General features: G+C 42.4%; 1 protein-coding gene across 2 annotated transcripts in view; it reads left to right on the top strand.

Annotated features, from left to right (window-relative positions):
• tex2l (testis expressed 2, like) overlaps nt 1–15,995 on the top strand; it is a 107,376-nt gene that overhangs the window by 69,651 nt on the left and 21,730 nt on the right. The window contains exons 6-8 of one of the 2 annotated variants that reach the window (XM_069907310.1): nt 5,327–5,426; nt 10,534–10,666; nt 15,338–15,483. In XM_069907310.1, coding sequence (XP_069763411.1) covers nt 5,327–5,426; nt 10,534–10,666; nt 15,338–15,356 — 252 coding nt within the window. In that variant the 3' untranslated portion in view covers nt 15,357–15,483. Of the gene's footprint in view, nt 1–5,326; nt 5,427–10,533; nt 10,667–15,337; nt 15,484–15,995 lie in introns of those variants that run through there. The other variant, XM_069907309.1, reaches the window with a different exon arrangement.

Genomic DNA, 15,995 nt, shown 5'->3' with positions numbered 1-15,995 from the left:
ACTCCATGGAAAATAGAACAAAATTTCTGTGAGGACAGAAGAGCAACAAGACACCGTGTTCATCTTCACTTGCGAAGGGATGGGCACGAGATAACCAGCCACTCAATGCAATTTCACGTGTGTCAATAGGAGCTGGTTGTGCAAGGGCAGTTTTATGGTGAAGCGCTGGCTGGCTACAGTGCCCACATCCACACTTCTCTGCTTATTGAATCAGTTCTGAAAGGGATTGTGAACCTTAAGTGCCAAATGATGCTTTCTTGGTGGTCAAGAGAAAATGAACAATATGGCTTCATTTGTCTGCTGACAATTTATTTTAATTTAATTTAACAGGCCCTTCCAGCCACTAAGCCCTTGCCCCACCCCCCTCAATACACCAATTCACCTACACTTCCCATGCATTTTTGAAACGTGGGAGGAATCCGGAACACCCAAATGAAACTGATGCATATGGGAGGAGAATGTACAAACTCCCTACAGACGGTGCTGAATCCAAACCTGGGTCACTGGAGATGGGTTAATGTTGCACTAACCACTACACCAACCATGTCATGGGTAGCAAACCACTGTTGTGCCATTATTGGCTGCTGCTGTCTGGACACGCCTCCTGAGACCAATCCTACCCACGGCCCCTTTCTCTTTTCTCAATCAGTCATTGAGGTTGATGGTAGTTCCTGTCTTTATTTATTAAAAGCCTGATGGCTTCACAACATCAGCCTTGTGTGATTATTGAAGTAACATCAATTTTATTAACTAAATTTTTCAAACAAAAAAGAATGGAACAGTACCTGAAACCTGAGATGCTCGACATCAACCCCGGTCACTGGATGCCCTGAACACATTCAAACTTTGGCTACGCTGCTTCAAAAAGTTCTTGGCAATGGCTGCGGATGCTATCGTCATGGGCGTGAACCAACTGAGACTATTCCTCTCGTGTGTCGGACCCCAAGCATTCCCATGATCAGCGATGCAAGCTCTTACCAAGCAGCTATGGAGACCCTCAAGGCCCAGTATCGCAGGAAGGTTAATGAGATCTACACCAGGCATCTCCTGACCACCAGAAAACTGTGACCTGCTGAGTCGGATGCCGAGTATCTGGATTCTATGAAGAGTGTGTGACTGTAGGCCATGTTGGCCACCCAGAACACAAAGGACCTCATCAGAGACACATACGTGGCTGGTATCCACTCCGGGTACGTACAGGAATGGCTAATTAGAACAAAAAGTTCTAAATCTGCAAAGGGCAGTTGAATCCAGATGACTACTCTGTCGCTTGGCCACCGGGGGTGCCACTATCCTGGGATGGGGTATCGACCCGCCCTGTGAGTGACTAGTCCCCTACACTGTCCCACTACTCGAGTGATCTGACCTCGGCCAACATTGCGGGAGATCTCTCCTAGTGCTACTTCTGCAGGCAGTGTCAGTATCCGAGGAAACGCTGCCCTGCCAAGGAATCAATGTGCTCCTGGTGCCGAAGAAAGGGGCATTATGCCAAAGTTTGCCAGTCCAAACCATCTGTGAGGTCTAGCAGCACCGCGTGCAGACAGTCGCTGATTGATGCCATCTTCCCTGCACTCCAATGTAGGCGAATCATGCAGTCCACCATTTTGCACTGTGCGCCAAATGCCATCTTCCTAGGCATATGAAACTTCAAGAGATCGAGGCCAGCCATCTTGGTGCTGAGGGCATGGGAGCACCCATCAGATTAGGGCAATGAATCCATACTGGCCTCCATCACCCTGAATCAGACGGCCCTGCACAAACTCATCAGGTCCATGATGGGCATCCAGGTAAACAGGTGCAATATCAACTGTTTATTCAATAGCGGGAGTACAGAAAGCTTTATCCACCCCAATACACTAAATGACTGCCCCTTAAAGTACAGCCCGCCTAACACAGGATATCACTCGTGTCCAAATCATACACGGTTGCCACCCTGGGGTCCTGTGTAGTGACCCTCGCTGTTGGAGACTTATGTACAAATGCTTCAGTCTGCTCGTCATGCACAACTCTGTGCTGCCTTTGATACTGGGGCTGGATTTCCAGTGCCAACTTCAGAAAGTCACTCTGCACTTCGATGGGACCCTTCCCCCCGCCCACCCTCTGAAATGAACAGTTCACAGACGGTCCCCTGCAGATGATGTGTGGTCTCTCAATCCTTAAGGTCGATACCTCCCACTTCGCTGTTCGCCAACCTCACCCCCGATTGCAAGCTGGTGGCCACCAGGAGTAGACGGTACCGTGCAGCTGACAGGTCGTTCATTAAGGCGGAGGTTCAGCGCTTATTGGGAAAGGACATCAACAAGGCCAGTAATAGCCTTTAGAGAGCCCCAGTGGTTGTGATGAAGAATGGGGATAAGAATAGGATGGTCATAGAAGACAGCCATCAACCGGTACACATAGCTCAATGCTTAACCCCCTTCTCCGCATATTCGATATGGTCAACCAGATTGCACAATATTGGGTATTCTCCATGATTGACCAGTTCCCAATCCACCCAGAGGACTGCCAATATATGGCACTCAAGGTGGATGGCCACCTCTACCACTTCCTCTGAGTCCCTTTTGGTATCACAAACGGGGTCTCTGATTTCCAACAGGAGATGGACTGCATGGTGGACTGCTACAATCTACAGGCTAACTTCACACATTAGCTAACATTACTATCTGCGGCCATGACCAGGATCATGGTGCAAATCTCCACAAGGTCAGGGAGCAAAATGCATGAACCTCACTTAACGAGGATAAGGAGAACGGCATCAGTGGCCTCGACCTGGACTGCACGCATCTGCTGATGGAGCTACCACATACCCTCAAAGCTCTGAAGATTTATTCAGAGTTCCTCCGGGCCTCTCAAACTATACTCAATGGATCCCCAATGATGTGGACAAGATTTATCCACTGGTCAAAGCATAATTCCCCTGCCAGCAGAACCCCAAGTAGCCCTCAACAGTATCAAAGACGACATCACCAAGGCAACCATGTATGCCGTAGATGAGTCCACAACATTCCAAGTGGAGAGCGATGCGTCTGACTTTGCTTTGGCTGCCACCAATCAGGCAGATAGACCTGTTGCTTTTTTCTCACAAACCCTTCAAGGCCCTGAAATTTGCCACTTCTCCGTCGATAAGGAGGCCCAGGCCATTGTGGAGTCTGTACAACACTGGGGTCACTATCTTGCAGGGATAGTTCACCCTCCTCCCAGATCAGCAAATGGTAGCATTCATGTTTAATAATAAGCAAAGGGGCAAAATTAAGAATGATAAGATATCAGGTGGGGAATTGAACTGTCCATTTACAATTATGACATTCTCTACCGGCCCGGCAAACTTAATGAGCCCCTGGACGCTCTTTCCTGAGTGTGCAAATCGACAGATTGCAGGGTCTCCACAATGACCTTTGCTATCCCAGAGTTACTCTGTTTTTCTATTAATCAAATCTTGGAATTTACCGTTTTGTGTTGAGGAAGTCCGGACTATAACTAAAGCCTATCAGGTCTGTACCCAATGCAAACCCCAATTCTACTAGCCAGACAAAGTGCACCTCGGCAATGATTTCAAGGGACCCCTCTCATCCTCCAATGTCCTTACAATCGATGAATACTCCCATTTCCCCTTTTCCATACCTTGACCGGATATGACCATGGCCACAGTTACCAAGGCCCTCCGGAATATCTTCACTCTCTTTGGGTATCCTGGCTTCATCCACAGTGACCATGGTACATCATTCATGAGTGATAATTGCAGCAATACCTACTGGCCAGGTGCATCTCCACGAGCAGGGCCACCAGCTACAATCTTAGGGGTAACGGGCAAGTAGAAAAGGAAAACGCCACAGTATGCAAGACCAACCTCCTGGCACTGAGGTCACGGGGTCTCCCTGTCTCCCAATGGCAGGAAGTCCTCCCAGAAACACTCCACTCCATCTGATCACTTTTAAGTAAGGCCACTAACAACACTCCTCACGAACTGATGCTTGTTTTCCCTAGGAAGTCTGCATCAAGGACTATGCTGCCCACCTGGCCCACCTCCCCAGGACCAGCCCTGCTATGGAAGTGTGTCAGGCAATTTAAGACTGACCCGCTGGTAGGGATGGTCTGCCTTCTCCACGCGAACCCCCAGGATGTCTACATTGCTTTCCCTGACGGGTGTCAAGACATGGCCTCCATCAGGGGTCTCCCCAACCACCACTGACTTTCAACAGGCACCCCCTCCCACTTCAACCTTAGGGCACCTGGAACCTGCAGCTGATTACTTCCTACCTAAGACCACTGTTGTCACCAACGATGTACCAGCTCCACACTACCCCACCACCCCACTTATCCCCACCCCTCGACAAACTGTCAACAGACCAATCTCACAAGCTGCTCAGGGTGCTATGGCAGTGCCCCAAACATTGCCACGTCACCTGCTGCAGCAGGGTAAACTCCCAACCCCCAATAAAACTAACCTGTAAAATGTTACAGTTGTTTAACCTTTTTTTTATCACCCTGCAGAACTCTTCTTAAAATGAGTGATGATTGTGGTAATCCAATGTTATGTCATGATTGGCTACAGCTGGCTGGACTTGCCTCCTGGGACCAATCCTACCCATAACCCCTTGCATTGTTCGCCTTTCTCTTTGCTTCGTTCAGTCAATGTTGATTATTGTTCCTGTCTTTAGTAAATAAAAGCCTGATAGTTTCACAACATTGGCCTTTTGTGATTATTGATGGTCACCACCGTACTTGCCTGTTTCTTACCTGTCCTGGGACATCACATAGCCTTTGGGTGGGATGGGGTGCAATATTTGGCTGATCATCGTATTCCTGGCTTCAGAGATATTTTATGCTATTAGAAGACTTCTTCAATTGCCTCCAGTTATTGCTGATGTTCAGAGACACTTAGTAACTGCAGAAATACTTTTAAATAAATAAAAACTTTGAAAATGTTTTGGAAAATTAAAAATTGAATTTATTTTAAAGCATGTTCAATTTATAAAAATTACTTGAAAATAAAATAAACAATTAGGTTCCCCTCACCTTTTCAGGTAGGTTGGTGACCTTTTTTCAAATGATTGGTGCTGTTTTGAGTGCGCCGTTGCACACTGACGCATTACTTAGAGCAATCCTACAGAGCATGGGTCAAAGATCTGCAGATGTTGGGATCGTGTGCATTACACCAACGTGCTGGAGAAACTCAGCAAGTCACGTAGCATCCATAGGAAGAGAAGAGTAGCCACCATTTCAGCCCTGGGCCCTTTGTTAGGTGACAATGATTACTTTCAATGTTATTTATTAAAAGGTATATATGCTATTAACCAGTCTTGTTTGATTTTATATCTTACCTTAGCTCCCATATTTTATGAATGAACTTGCTCTCACTGAGTTGGACTTGGGGTCGTTGCTACCTGTAATCCTCCACACTTCTAACCCTTCAGTCAACCAAAGGGGTGAGTAGGCCTGAGATGCTCTTTATCATCATGAGGAAGTTGATTGATTGGGCGGCACGGTTAGCTTTGCGGTTAATGCCAAGCTGTTACAGAGGACTTCGAATCCCAGTGCTGTCCATAAGGAGTTTGTACATTTTCCCCATGTCTGTGTGGGATTTTCCTGGGGGCTCCAGTTTCCTCCCACCATTCGAAACATACTGGGGGATGTAATTGGGTGTAATTGGGCAGCACGGACTCATGGGCCGAAATGGCTATATGTCCAAATTTAATTTAAAATTTAAATGAACTGAAATAATTGGAGTATCAGATAATTCAGTATTTTCATTTAAGATGACATCTGCTTAGAGAAGTCATATGATGGAGTAGTGGCCGGTAGGGGAATACCAGCCCTCTCCAGAAAAGAAGAAATAAAGTGAAGAAAATACAAAGTTCAGGAAATACAAAACATAACAAATAAAAGATAAAGTTGTAGAGAAAAGAAAGAAAATGGCACCCAAGAAGTAAAAAGTAAAAACAACGGGAAAAAGAGAAGAAGAAAAGATGCCGGAAGAGAAAGGAGAAGGCCTTACCTGCATGAAGAAACAGGGAGCCATCATGGAGAAGAGAGCCTGTTCTCCGAGGTTGGTGACAGCCCTGCAGAGTCGCGACCCCTGATCGCTGGACTGCAAAAATGCTCTCTGAGCCAAACAAAAGTGTGCAACTGTGCATGCACTTTACCAAGGAGAAGGAGAACACCGACGGGAGGGGGGCTCAGCCGAGGAGTGGGCAAGCACAATGCGACCAGCTGAGGGATGCCTGACACCAGGGCTCTCGGCAGGAAGAAGAGGAAAGCGACAGGAAAGGGAGTGAAAAGAAAGAAGAGCAGCAGCAGGAGCCCCAACAGATGAGTAGCCCAGAAGAAGAGGACCAACAGCTAGAAGCCAAGCAAGAAGCCCAGCAAAGTGAGACAAGCAACTCATCAGGAAAGTCAGAAGAGACACAGATACAAAGAAAAGAAGAAGACACAAACACAGATACAGACACAGAAGAAGAGGAAGAAGAAGACCAAGATCTGCACAGAGAAATAGAAGGTAAAACAGATGGACAGAATATAGATAAAGTTTTGTTTCAAGAACAAATGAGAGCATTAAAAGAATGGTTGTCATTAGAATTTAGTGAAATTAAAAGAAAAATGAAAAGAACAGAAGATAAAGTGAATAGATTAGAGCTGGTCATGACAGAAATAGGGAAAAGATTAGAAAATGTGGAAGAATGAGAAACGGCTGTAGAAATGGAAGTGAACAACTTAAGAAGAAAATTGGAAGAAATTGATTTAAAAAAGTTAAAGTGTCACAAGAGTTGTTAGCTCAGAAAATTGATATGTTGGAAAATTATAGTAGGCGAAACAACATAAAAATAATGGGCCTAAAGGAAGATGAAGAAGGCACAGACATGAAGGAATTTATAAAAGAATGGATCCCAGAGGTCCTGGGAATGACAGAAATACAGGAAGAATGGAAATAGAAAGGGCACACAGAACACTAGCTCTGAAACCACAGACACATCAAAAACCAAGATCCGTTTTAGTAAAATTTTTGAGATATACAACAATAGAAAATATACTGGTGCGGGGAAGGAATAAAATTAGAGAAGATAATAAATGATTGGAATACAAGGGTCAAAAATTTTTTTTTTTTACTCAGACAAGTTTTGAACTCTTAAAGAAGAGGAAGGAGTTTAATACAGCAAAATCAATCCTATGGAAAAAAGGTTATAAATTTATGTTAAGACATCCAGCTGTGCTTAAAATATTTATCCCTGGGGAGCAAAATAGACATTCTCGGATCTGGAAGAAGCACGAGAATTTGCAGAACGCCTGCAGGACAGAAGGAGAGATGAAGAGTTGTAACAAGAATGAAGAATGGTGATAAAATATATATAAAGATGTAAAAATAATGTATATATAAAGAACTAAAGAAGGGAAAGAGAAGGGAAGAAAGGAAGTAAAGGGAAAAAAAGAGGGTGAACTTTGTTATATGTGTAAAAAAAAGTGTTTTCTTGGGGGGTTGGGTGGGAGAGAATAACCATTACTGTGAAATCAGTTGACACTTGCGAGCGGGTGCACAATCCAAATAGAGAGAGGAATTGTGGTTGCCTGACAAGGGATAAGGTGCAACTCAGAGGTGTGGGGGGGGGGGGGGGGAACATTTGGAGCTAAGGGAATATTGGATGTGGGAGTTGTTGAAGTATTTTATGTTTTAAATGTGTTGTCATACATTGAGTTTAAAAAGGGAAAACTGAGAGATGAAAATGGTGAAAAAGGGGGATGGTGGTGGTGAGGAAGCAGAAATAAGATGTAAACGGGATATGAGATGGCCATGTTGAATTATATGACTATAAATATTAATGGAATACATTAAATTTACTCAAAAAAGAAAAAAATAGACATACCATTTGTGCAAGAAATGCATCTAAATGAAGTGGAACATAATAAATTAAAGAGAGACTGGGTAGGACACGTAGCGGCAGCATCATATAATTCAAAAGCTAGAGGTGTAGCTATATTAATTAATAAAAATGTACCAATCAAAATAGAGGAGGAAATAATAGATCCAGCAGGGAGGTATCTAATATAGAGTCAGATATATTCAGAATTTTGGAATTTGCTCAATATATATGCACCTAATGAAGAGGATCAAAAGTTTATGCAAGATTTTTTTGAAGATTGTAGATATGGAAGGAAATATATTAAAAGGAAGGGATTTTAATCTTGATTTTGATCCAATGTTGGATAAAACTGGACAAAAGAGTCACAAAAAGAATAAAGTGGCCAAATTTATGGTTAAATCAATGCAGGAAATGAAACTTATGGATATATGGAGGAGGCAGAACCCAAGAGAGAAAGAATACTCATATTATTCGAGTAGGCATAAAACATACTCAAGGATTGATATGTTTTTGTTGTCAGCCCATATTCAAGGGAGAGTTAGGAAAACTGAATATAAAGCTAGATTACTATCTGATCATTCACCCCTATTATTAGCAATAGAACTGGAGGACATCCCACCAATAGCATATAAATGGAGGTTAAACTCCATGCTACTTAAAAGGCATGAATTTAGAGAGTTTATTGAACGCCAAATTAAAACGTACTTTGAAATTAATACGGAATCAGTGAAAGACAAATTTATATTATGGGACGCAATGAAAGCCTTCATTAGAGGGCAGGTAATAAGTCATGTAACTAAGATGAAAAAGGACTACAATTGGGAAATAGAACAGTTGGAAAGGGAGATAGTAAGTACAGAAAAGGAACTAGCAACAAGGGATGATATAACAAAAAGAGAATTGGCGGACAAAAAAATAAAATATGAAACATTACAAATGTATAAGGTGGAGAAGAACATAATGAAAATAAAGGAAAAGTATTATGAACTAGGAGAAAAAACACACAAAATATTAGCCTGGCAACTTAAAACAGAACAAGCTAAAAGAACTGTATTGGCATCAAGGAAAAAGGACAAACAAATTACATATAATCCAATAAAGATTAATGAGAACTTTAAGGAATTTTATGAACAATTAAACCAAACTGAGAACGAGGGGAAAGATGATAAAATAGAAGTGTTTTTAGCTAAAAATTGCAAGAATAGCAACAAAACAAACTGATAAAACCATTTGAAATAGTGGAAATACAGGATATATTAAAAAAGCTGCTGAACAATAAAACACCTGAAGAGGATGGATTCCCAATAGAATTCTATAAAACATTTAAAGAGTTATTAATTCCTCCTCTCCTAGAAGTAATGAACCAGATAGAATAAACACAAAACTTGCCAGATTCATGTAAGACAGCAATCATTACAGTAATACCAAAGACGAGGAAGGATCCACTAACACCAGCATCATATAGGCCAATATCTCTACTTAACTCAGATTATAAGATAATTGCAAAATTATTAGCAAACAGATTGGCCGATTGTGTATCAAAAATAGTAAAACAAGATCAAACTGGATTTATATAAAAAAGATGAACAGCGGATAATGTCTGTAAATTTATTAATTTAATTCATGCAGTTCAAGGAAATAAGATGTCAACAGTGGCTTTTCCTTTAGATGCAGAAAAAGCCTTTGACAGGGTAGAATGGAATTATTCATTCAAAGTATTACAGAGGTTCAATCTACCAGAAAAATATATTAATTGAATTAAAGCATTATATAATGGACCATTGGCGAAGGTAACAGTAAATGGATATGTATCGAACCAATTTAAATTAAGTAGGTCAACTAGGCAGGGATGTCCATTATCCCCCTCACTGTTCGCTTTAGCAATAGAATCATAGGCAGAACTGATAAGAACATAAAATAAAATAAAATGGATAAAAATAAAGGAAAAGGAGTATAAAATCAGTTTATTTGCAAATGACATCATAGTATACTTAACAGAACCAGAAATATCAATAAAAGAACTACATAAGAAATTGAAGGAATATGGAGAAATATCGGGGTACAAGATCAACACAAATAAAAGTGAAGTGATGCCAATATTTAACGTGGATTATACAGAATTTAAAAAGAAACCATTTAAATGGCAAACACAAGCAATCCGATACTTAGGTATTAGGTTAGATAATAATTTAAAACACTTGTACAAATTAAATTATCAGCCACTAATAAAGAAATTGAAGGAAGACTTAGAACATTGGAAAGAATTACCACTAATGTTGATAGGGAGGGTAAATTGCAGGTGAATGTGGTAAAGCACTATTATGCTATGATTGGCTGCTGCCAGGTGGGCACACCTCCTGAGACCAATCCTACCCATTACCCTTTGCCTGTACCCCATTTGGATCAGTCAATGAGGTTAATGGCTGTTCCAGCCTATAATTAATAAAAGCCTATCTGTTTCACAACTCCAGTCTTTTGTGATTATTGATGGTGCATCAATGATGTCCTTTGAGGCTGGAGATCTGATGACCATTGAAGGATTAGGTCACTGAAGACATGATGAAATGTCTAAGAATATATTTCAATCAGAGCAGTCGAAATAGTTAAAAAAATAAAGTTTCACTATTGCAGGAAATTCAATTTGAGCAAAGTGACCATGTGTGTCTCTGTTCTTTCACAGGACTGTGGGTAGATTTGGAAATTGTATACAATGGGGCATTGCAGATGACACTGGAAACCAAGATGAATCTGTGTAAGCTGGGGAAAGAATCGGTCCCAGAAGGGGTGAGTCTGGCTGACATAGAAACAGAGAGGTGAGCAGACATTATCAATATGTTAATGCTAATATTTTAATACAAGTAGTGGTGATTGTTATATTGATGATTAGAAAGTATACAAGCTGCAGCTTTTACCTGATATAAACTTTATAATCTTTATAATTAAAAAAAGATATAATCTTTGGGCATATCATACAAAGAGAAACATTAGAAAGCTGGAGGGAAGAAAAAGCCGAGGCCGACAGAGAATGAAAATGAGAGGTGGATTAACATCATAGTTAGAAACAAGGGAGGCAACAACTACAGTTTGGAGGGTCAGACTGTGATGGATGGAGAGACATGATCACCTATGCCGAATGGCAAGGCAAAAACAAATCTGAATCATTTTGTTTTGTGTCCAGGAAACAGCATTCAATTCAAGGGAAAATGACTGGGCTTTTCATTGTGTTCACCATATATATGAAGCAGCTCCCTTTCCAGCATACTTGCAGCAGATCCCAACAATGTAACAACATTCCACATAGAAGGACTCATTCTGGCCAATTCAAACACCCAAATGGAAGTATTGCTGTACCAACATTTATACATTCTACATATGTTCCATTAGTCAGCCTGCCTGGCATGGGCCAACAAACATTTTGTTCAGTAACAATCAGGGCCTAAGGTGCAGAGATTTTGCACATTCAAGACCTTTCATTTGGGGCTCCCCATAGAAGTGAGGCCTGAGAGTAGGGTTCAGTCTTAGGGTTCCAAAAGCAGATATCAAGGGGAAGTAATAGCTGGAGACTTCAGGCTGAGAAACTCACCATCAGCATTACTGGGGCAGGATTATTAATCAGGAAGAGTAGGTTTGGAAGTTAGAGGTAGGTCCATCAGTTGGAGCAGGCTTGGTCATGATCATTGACCGAGGAATGTTGTGTCAGATCGGCAGAAAAGTACTTAGCCATCCAAGTAAATCAAGTAGCGTGAGTGTCCAGGAGTGGATGTTGCTTGAATATTCTGACAGGGCTTCAAATGCAGAAGGTGGGGAAATGGTATCTTCTGGCTGGTAGAACAAAGGGTAAAGGAGGAGCACTTCACGCAGAGGCTGGTGAATCAGTGGATTCCTCTAGGCTGCAGAGTCACCGAATATTTTAAAGAAAGAGATAGGTCAATTTCTAAACATGAAAGGCATTGGTGTGCACTTGGCATGGTGTGCTGCCTCCCTGGTGCGGGATATCTCAAATCGGGTCCAGGGTATTCTAAAAGGGGAAGGCGAACAGCCTGATGTCTTGGTACATGTGGGTACCAATGACATAAATAAAAAGGAGGACAGAAACTAAGAAATAGGACAGCCAGGGTGGTGATCTCTGGTTTGCTACCTGTGCCAAGTGCAACTGAGGACAAAAATGGAAGGTTAAGAAAAATGAATGTGTGGCTGAGGGGCTGGTGTAAAGGACAGGGTTTTGGCTTCTTGGATCATTGGGATCTCTTTTGGGGAAGGCATGACCTCTACAAGAAGGATGGGTTACACCTAAACCCAAAAGGGATCAATATATTGGCAGCTAGGTTTGGTACAGCCGTCGGGTGCGGTTTAAACTAATTTGGCAGGGGGGTGGGAACCTGTATGATAGGGCAAAGGACAGAAAAGATAAAACAGGAAAAGTTAGGTTAGGCAGCGAAAGTAAAAAATCAGAAAGAGCAAGAAAGGTGAAAAAAGCAAATCTGAAGGCTTTATATCTTAATGCAAGAAGCATTCGGAACAAGGTAGATGAATTAGCTGTGGAAATTGAGATAAACAAATATGATTTGATTGGGATTACAGAAACATGGCTGCAGGGTGGGCAAGCCTGGGAACTTAACATCCTGGGGTATACGATATTTAGGAGGGATCGGCAAGAAAGAAAAGGGGGTGGGTAGTATTGATGGTGAGAGAAGGGACCGACACGATTGACAGGAAGGATATTAACTCAGAAGATGCGGAATCTATATGGGTAGAACTGAGGAATAGCAAGGGGCGGAAAACGTTAGTGGGGGTGGTATATAGGCCTCCAAATAGTAGTGTAGAGGTGAGGGAAGGCATTAAAAGAGAAATTAGAAAAGCGTGCAATAAGGGAACAGCTGTCATCATGGGAGACTTTAATTTGCATATAGATTGGACTAGTCAAATTGGTAAAAATACAGAGGAGGAGGAATTCCTTGAATGTTTATGGGACGGTTATCTAGACCAATATGTCGAGGAACCAACTCGGGAGCAGGCCATTTTAGATTGGGTATTATGCAATGATAAGGGGCTAATCAACAATCTTGTTGTACGAGGCCCTTTGGGTAGGAGCGATCACAATATGATCGAATTCTCACTCGACATGGAGAGTGATGAAATTAAAACTGAGACTAAGGTCCTGAATTTAAATAAAGGGAATTATGATGGTATGAGATGGGAGTTGAGTAAGATTGATTGGGTGGTGTTTATGGGGGAGTTGACTGTGGATAGATAATGGAAAGCATTCACAGATCTAATGGAGAAATTGCAAAAATAAAATAAAAATAAACCAAAAAAGGTGACTCAACCGTGGATAACAAGGGAAATTAGAGACAGCATTGGGTCCAAAGAGAGAGCATATCAATTGGCCAAAAAAAGTACCACAACCGAAGACTGGGAGCAGTTCAAGATGCACCAAAGGAGGACAAAGGGATTAATCAAGAGAGCAAAAATAAATTACGAAAGTAAGCTTGCGGCAAATATAAAAACCGACTGCAAAAGCTTTTATAAATATGTCAAGAGGAAAAGATTGGTGAAATCCAGAGTAGGTCCTTTGCAGTCGGAATCAGGGGAATATATAATGGGGAATAAGGAAATGGCAGACCAATTAAATTCTTACTTTAGTTCTGTTTTTACAAGAGACGATACAAATAACCTCCCAAGGATGTTGGGAAACATAGAGACTAATGCAAGGGAGGAACTGAAAGAAATCAGTATCTCTAAGGACATGGTCTTGGGGAAATTGATGGGATTGAAGGCAGATAAATCCCAAGGGCCTGATAATCTACATCCTAGGGTACTCAAGGAAGTGGCCATTCAGATAGCAGATGCTTTAAGAATTATTTTCCAGAACTTGATAGACTCAGGATCAGTACCCATGGATTGGAGGGTAGCTAATGTTACCCCACTATTTAAAAAGGGGGGGTAGAGAAAAAGCGGGGAATTATCGGCCGGTGAACCTTACATCAGTACTGGGCAAAATGATGGAATCCATTATTAAGGATGTAATAGCGGAGCATATGACTAGCAGAGAAGGGATCGGACGGAGTCAACATGAATTTACAAAAGGTAAATCGTGCTTGACAAATCTATTGGAATTCTTTGAGATGGTGACAGGTAAAATAGATGGGGGAGAGCCAGTGGATGTGGTGTACCTGGACTTCCAAAAGGCCTTCGATAAGGTCCCGCATAAACGACTAGCTTCCAAAATCAAGGCTCATGGGATTGGGGGAAAAGTATTGATGTGGATTGAGAACTGGCTGGCAGGTAGAAGACAGAGAGTTGGAATAAATGGCTCGTTTTCTGAGTGGCAGGCGGTGACCAGTGGGGTACCACAGGGATCTGTACTGCCACCCCAGCTGTTCACAATTTACATTAATGATCTGGATGAGGGGATTGGATGTAATATCTCCAAATTTGCAGATGACACTAAGCTAGGAGGGGTTGTGTGCACGGAAGAGGGGGTCAGGAAGCTCCAGTGTGATTTGGATAAATTGAGGGACTGGGCAGATACATGGCAAATGCTCTACAATGTGGATAAATGTGAGGTTATCCACTTTGGTAATGCAAACCGGAGGGCAGATTACTATTTGAATAAGAGATGGGGAAGTGCAGAGAGACCTCATCAGTCTCTGAAGGCGAGCATGCAGGTATAGCAGGTGGTTAAAAAGGCAAATGGTATGTTGGCCTTCATATCAAGAGGGTTTGAGTATAGGAACAAGGATACCTTACTGCAGCTGTACAGGGCCTTGTTTAGACCACACCTGGAGTATTGTGTGCAGTTTTGGTCACCTTATCTAAGGAAGGATGTTCTTGCAATGGAGGGAGTGCAGAGGTGATTCACCAGGCTGATACCTGGAATGGCAGGATTATTGATCAGATTGCGCAAATTGGGATTGTACTCCCTGGAGTTTAGAAGATTGAGAGGGGATCTCATAGAGACATATAAAATTCTAGCAGGACTGAACAGAATGGATGCAGATGGGATGTTTACAATGATGGGAAAATCCAGAACCCGGGGCCATGGTTTGATGATAATAGGCAAACCATTTAGGACCGAGATGAGGAGGAATTTCTATACCCAGAGGGTGGTGAATCTGTGGAATTCATTGCCACAGAGGGCAGTAGAGGCAGGTTCATTAAATCTATTTAAGAGGGAATTAGATCTATTTCTTCAGTATAAGGGTATTAAAGGTTACGGAGAGAAGGCGGGGACAGGGTACTGAACTTTAAGATCAGCCATGATCTCGTTGAATGGCGGAGCAGGCTCGAAGGGTCGAATGACCTATTCCTGCTCCTATCTTCTATGTTTCTATGTTTCTATTACGGGTGTTGGGAGAAAAGAAGAATATGATATTGAAATAAATATTCAGTCAAGGTCACATTGAATGGGGGAGCCTGCTCGAAGGGCTGCAACCTAGTCCTGCTCCTAATTTCAGTTTTCTCTTTCCGTCTTCCTGTTCTAGAGGAGAGAATGGGATGTAGGAAATCTGGGAGAGCACAATTATCCCTGATGACTACACCTGCAAGAGGGACATCCAGCTGAAGTTCCTTACAGACCAAGCTGAGGAATTGGACCTGGAGCTGAATGGACTCCGGATCATTTGGGAGACAGAGGATCATTTGTGATAGATAGGAGCTTCAGGGAGAAAATCATCTTCAAAAGTCAGGAGGAGGGTAGCTGGGCGACTGTTAGAAGGATGGGGAATAGGCAGACAGTGCAGAGCACACCTTTGGCCAGTCCCTCATCAATCTATACCATTTTGGATTCTGTTAGAGAGGGGGGCACAGTCTACCAGGGACATACTGTGGTGGTCACATCTCTGGCACAGAGACTGGCCCTTTACCTCAGAAAGGAAGGGGGTAGAAGAGGAGAGCTATAGTGATTGGGGACTCGTTGGTTAGGAGAACAGATAGGGGACTCCCGGGTCAGGGGCATCTCCGATCAACTTCACAGCATATTGGAGGGGAAGGGGGAGCAGCTGGATGTTGTGGTCCATGTTGGTACCAATGACATAGATAGGAGTAGGGATGAGGTCTTGAAGAGGGAATAAAGGGAGTTAGACCTCTGTAGCTCACTCTGCAATAGGATTCTTGACTTTCTCATTGGAAGACCACAGTCTG

The sequence above is a fragment of the Narcine bancroftii genome, chromosome 12, assembly GCF_036971445.1.
Source record: "Narcine bancroftii isolate sNarBan1 chromosome 12, sNarBan1.hap1, whole genome shotgun sequence".
In the NCBI taxonomy this organism is placed as follows: domain Eukaryota; kingdom Metazoa; phylum Chordata; class Chondrichthyes; order Torpediniformes; family Narcinidae; genus Narcine; species Narcine bancroftii.
The sequence above is the reverse complement of the archived record's forward strand: the minus strand, read 5'-3'. Positions and strand labels throughout refer to the sequence as shown.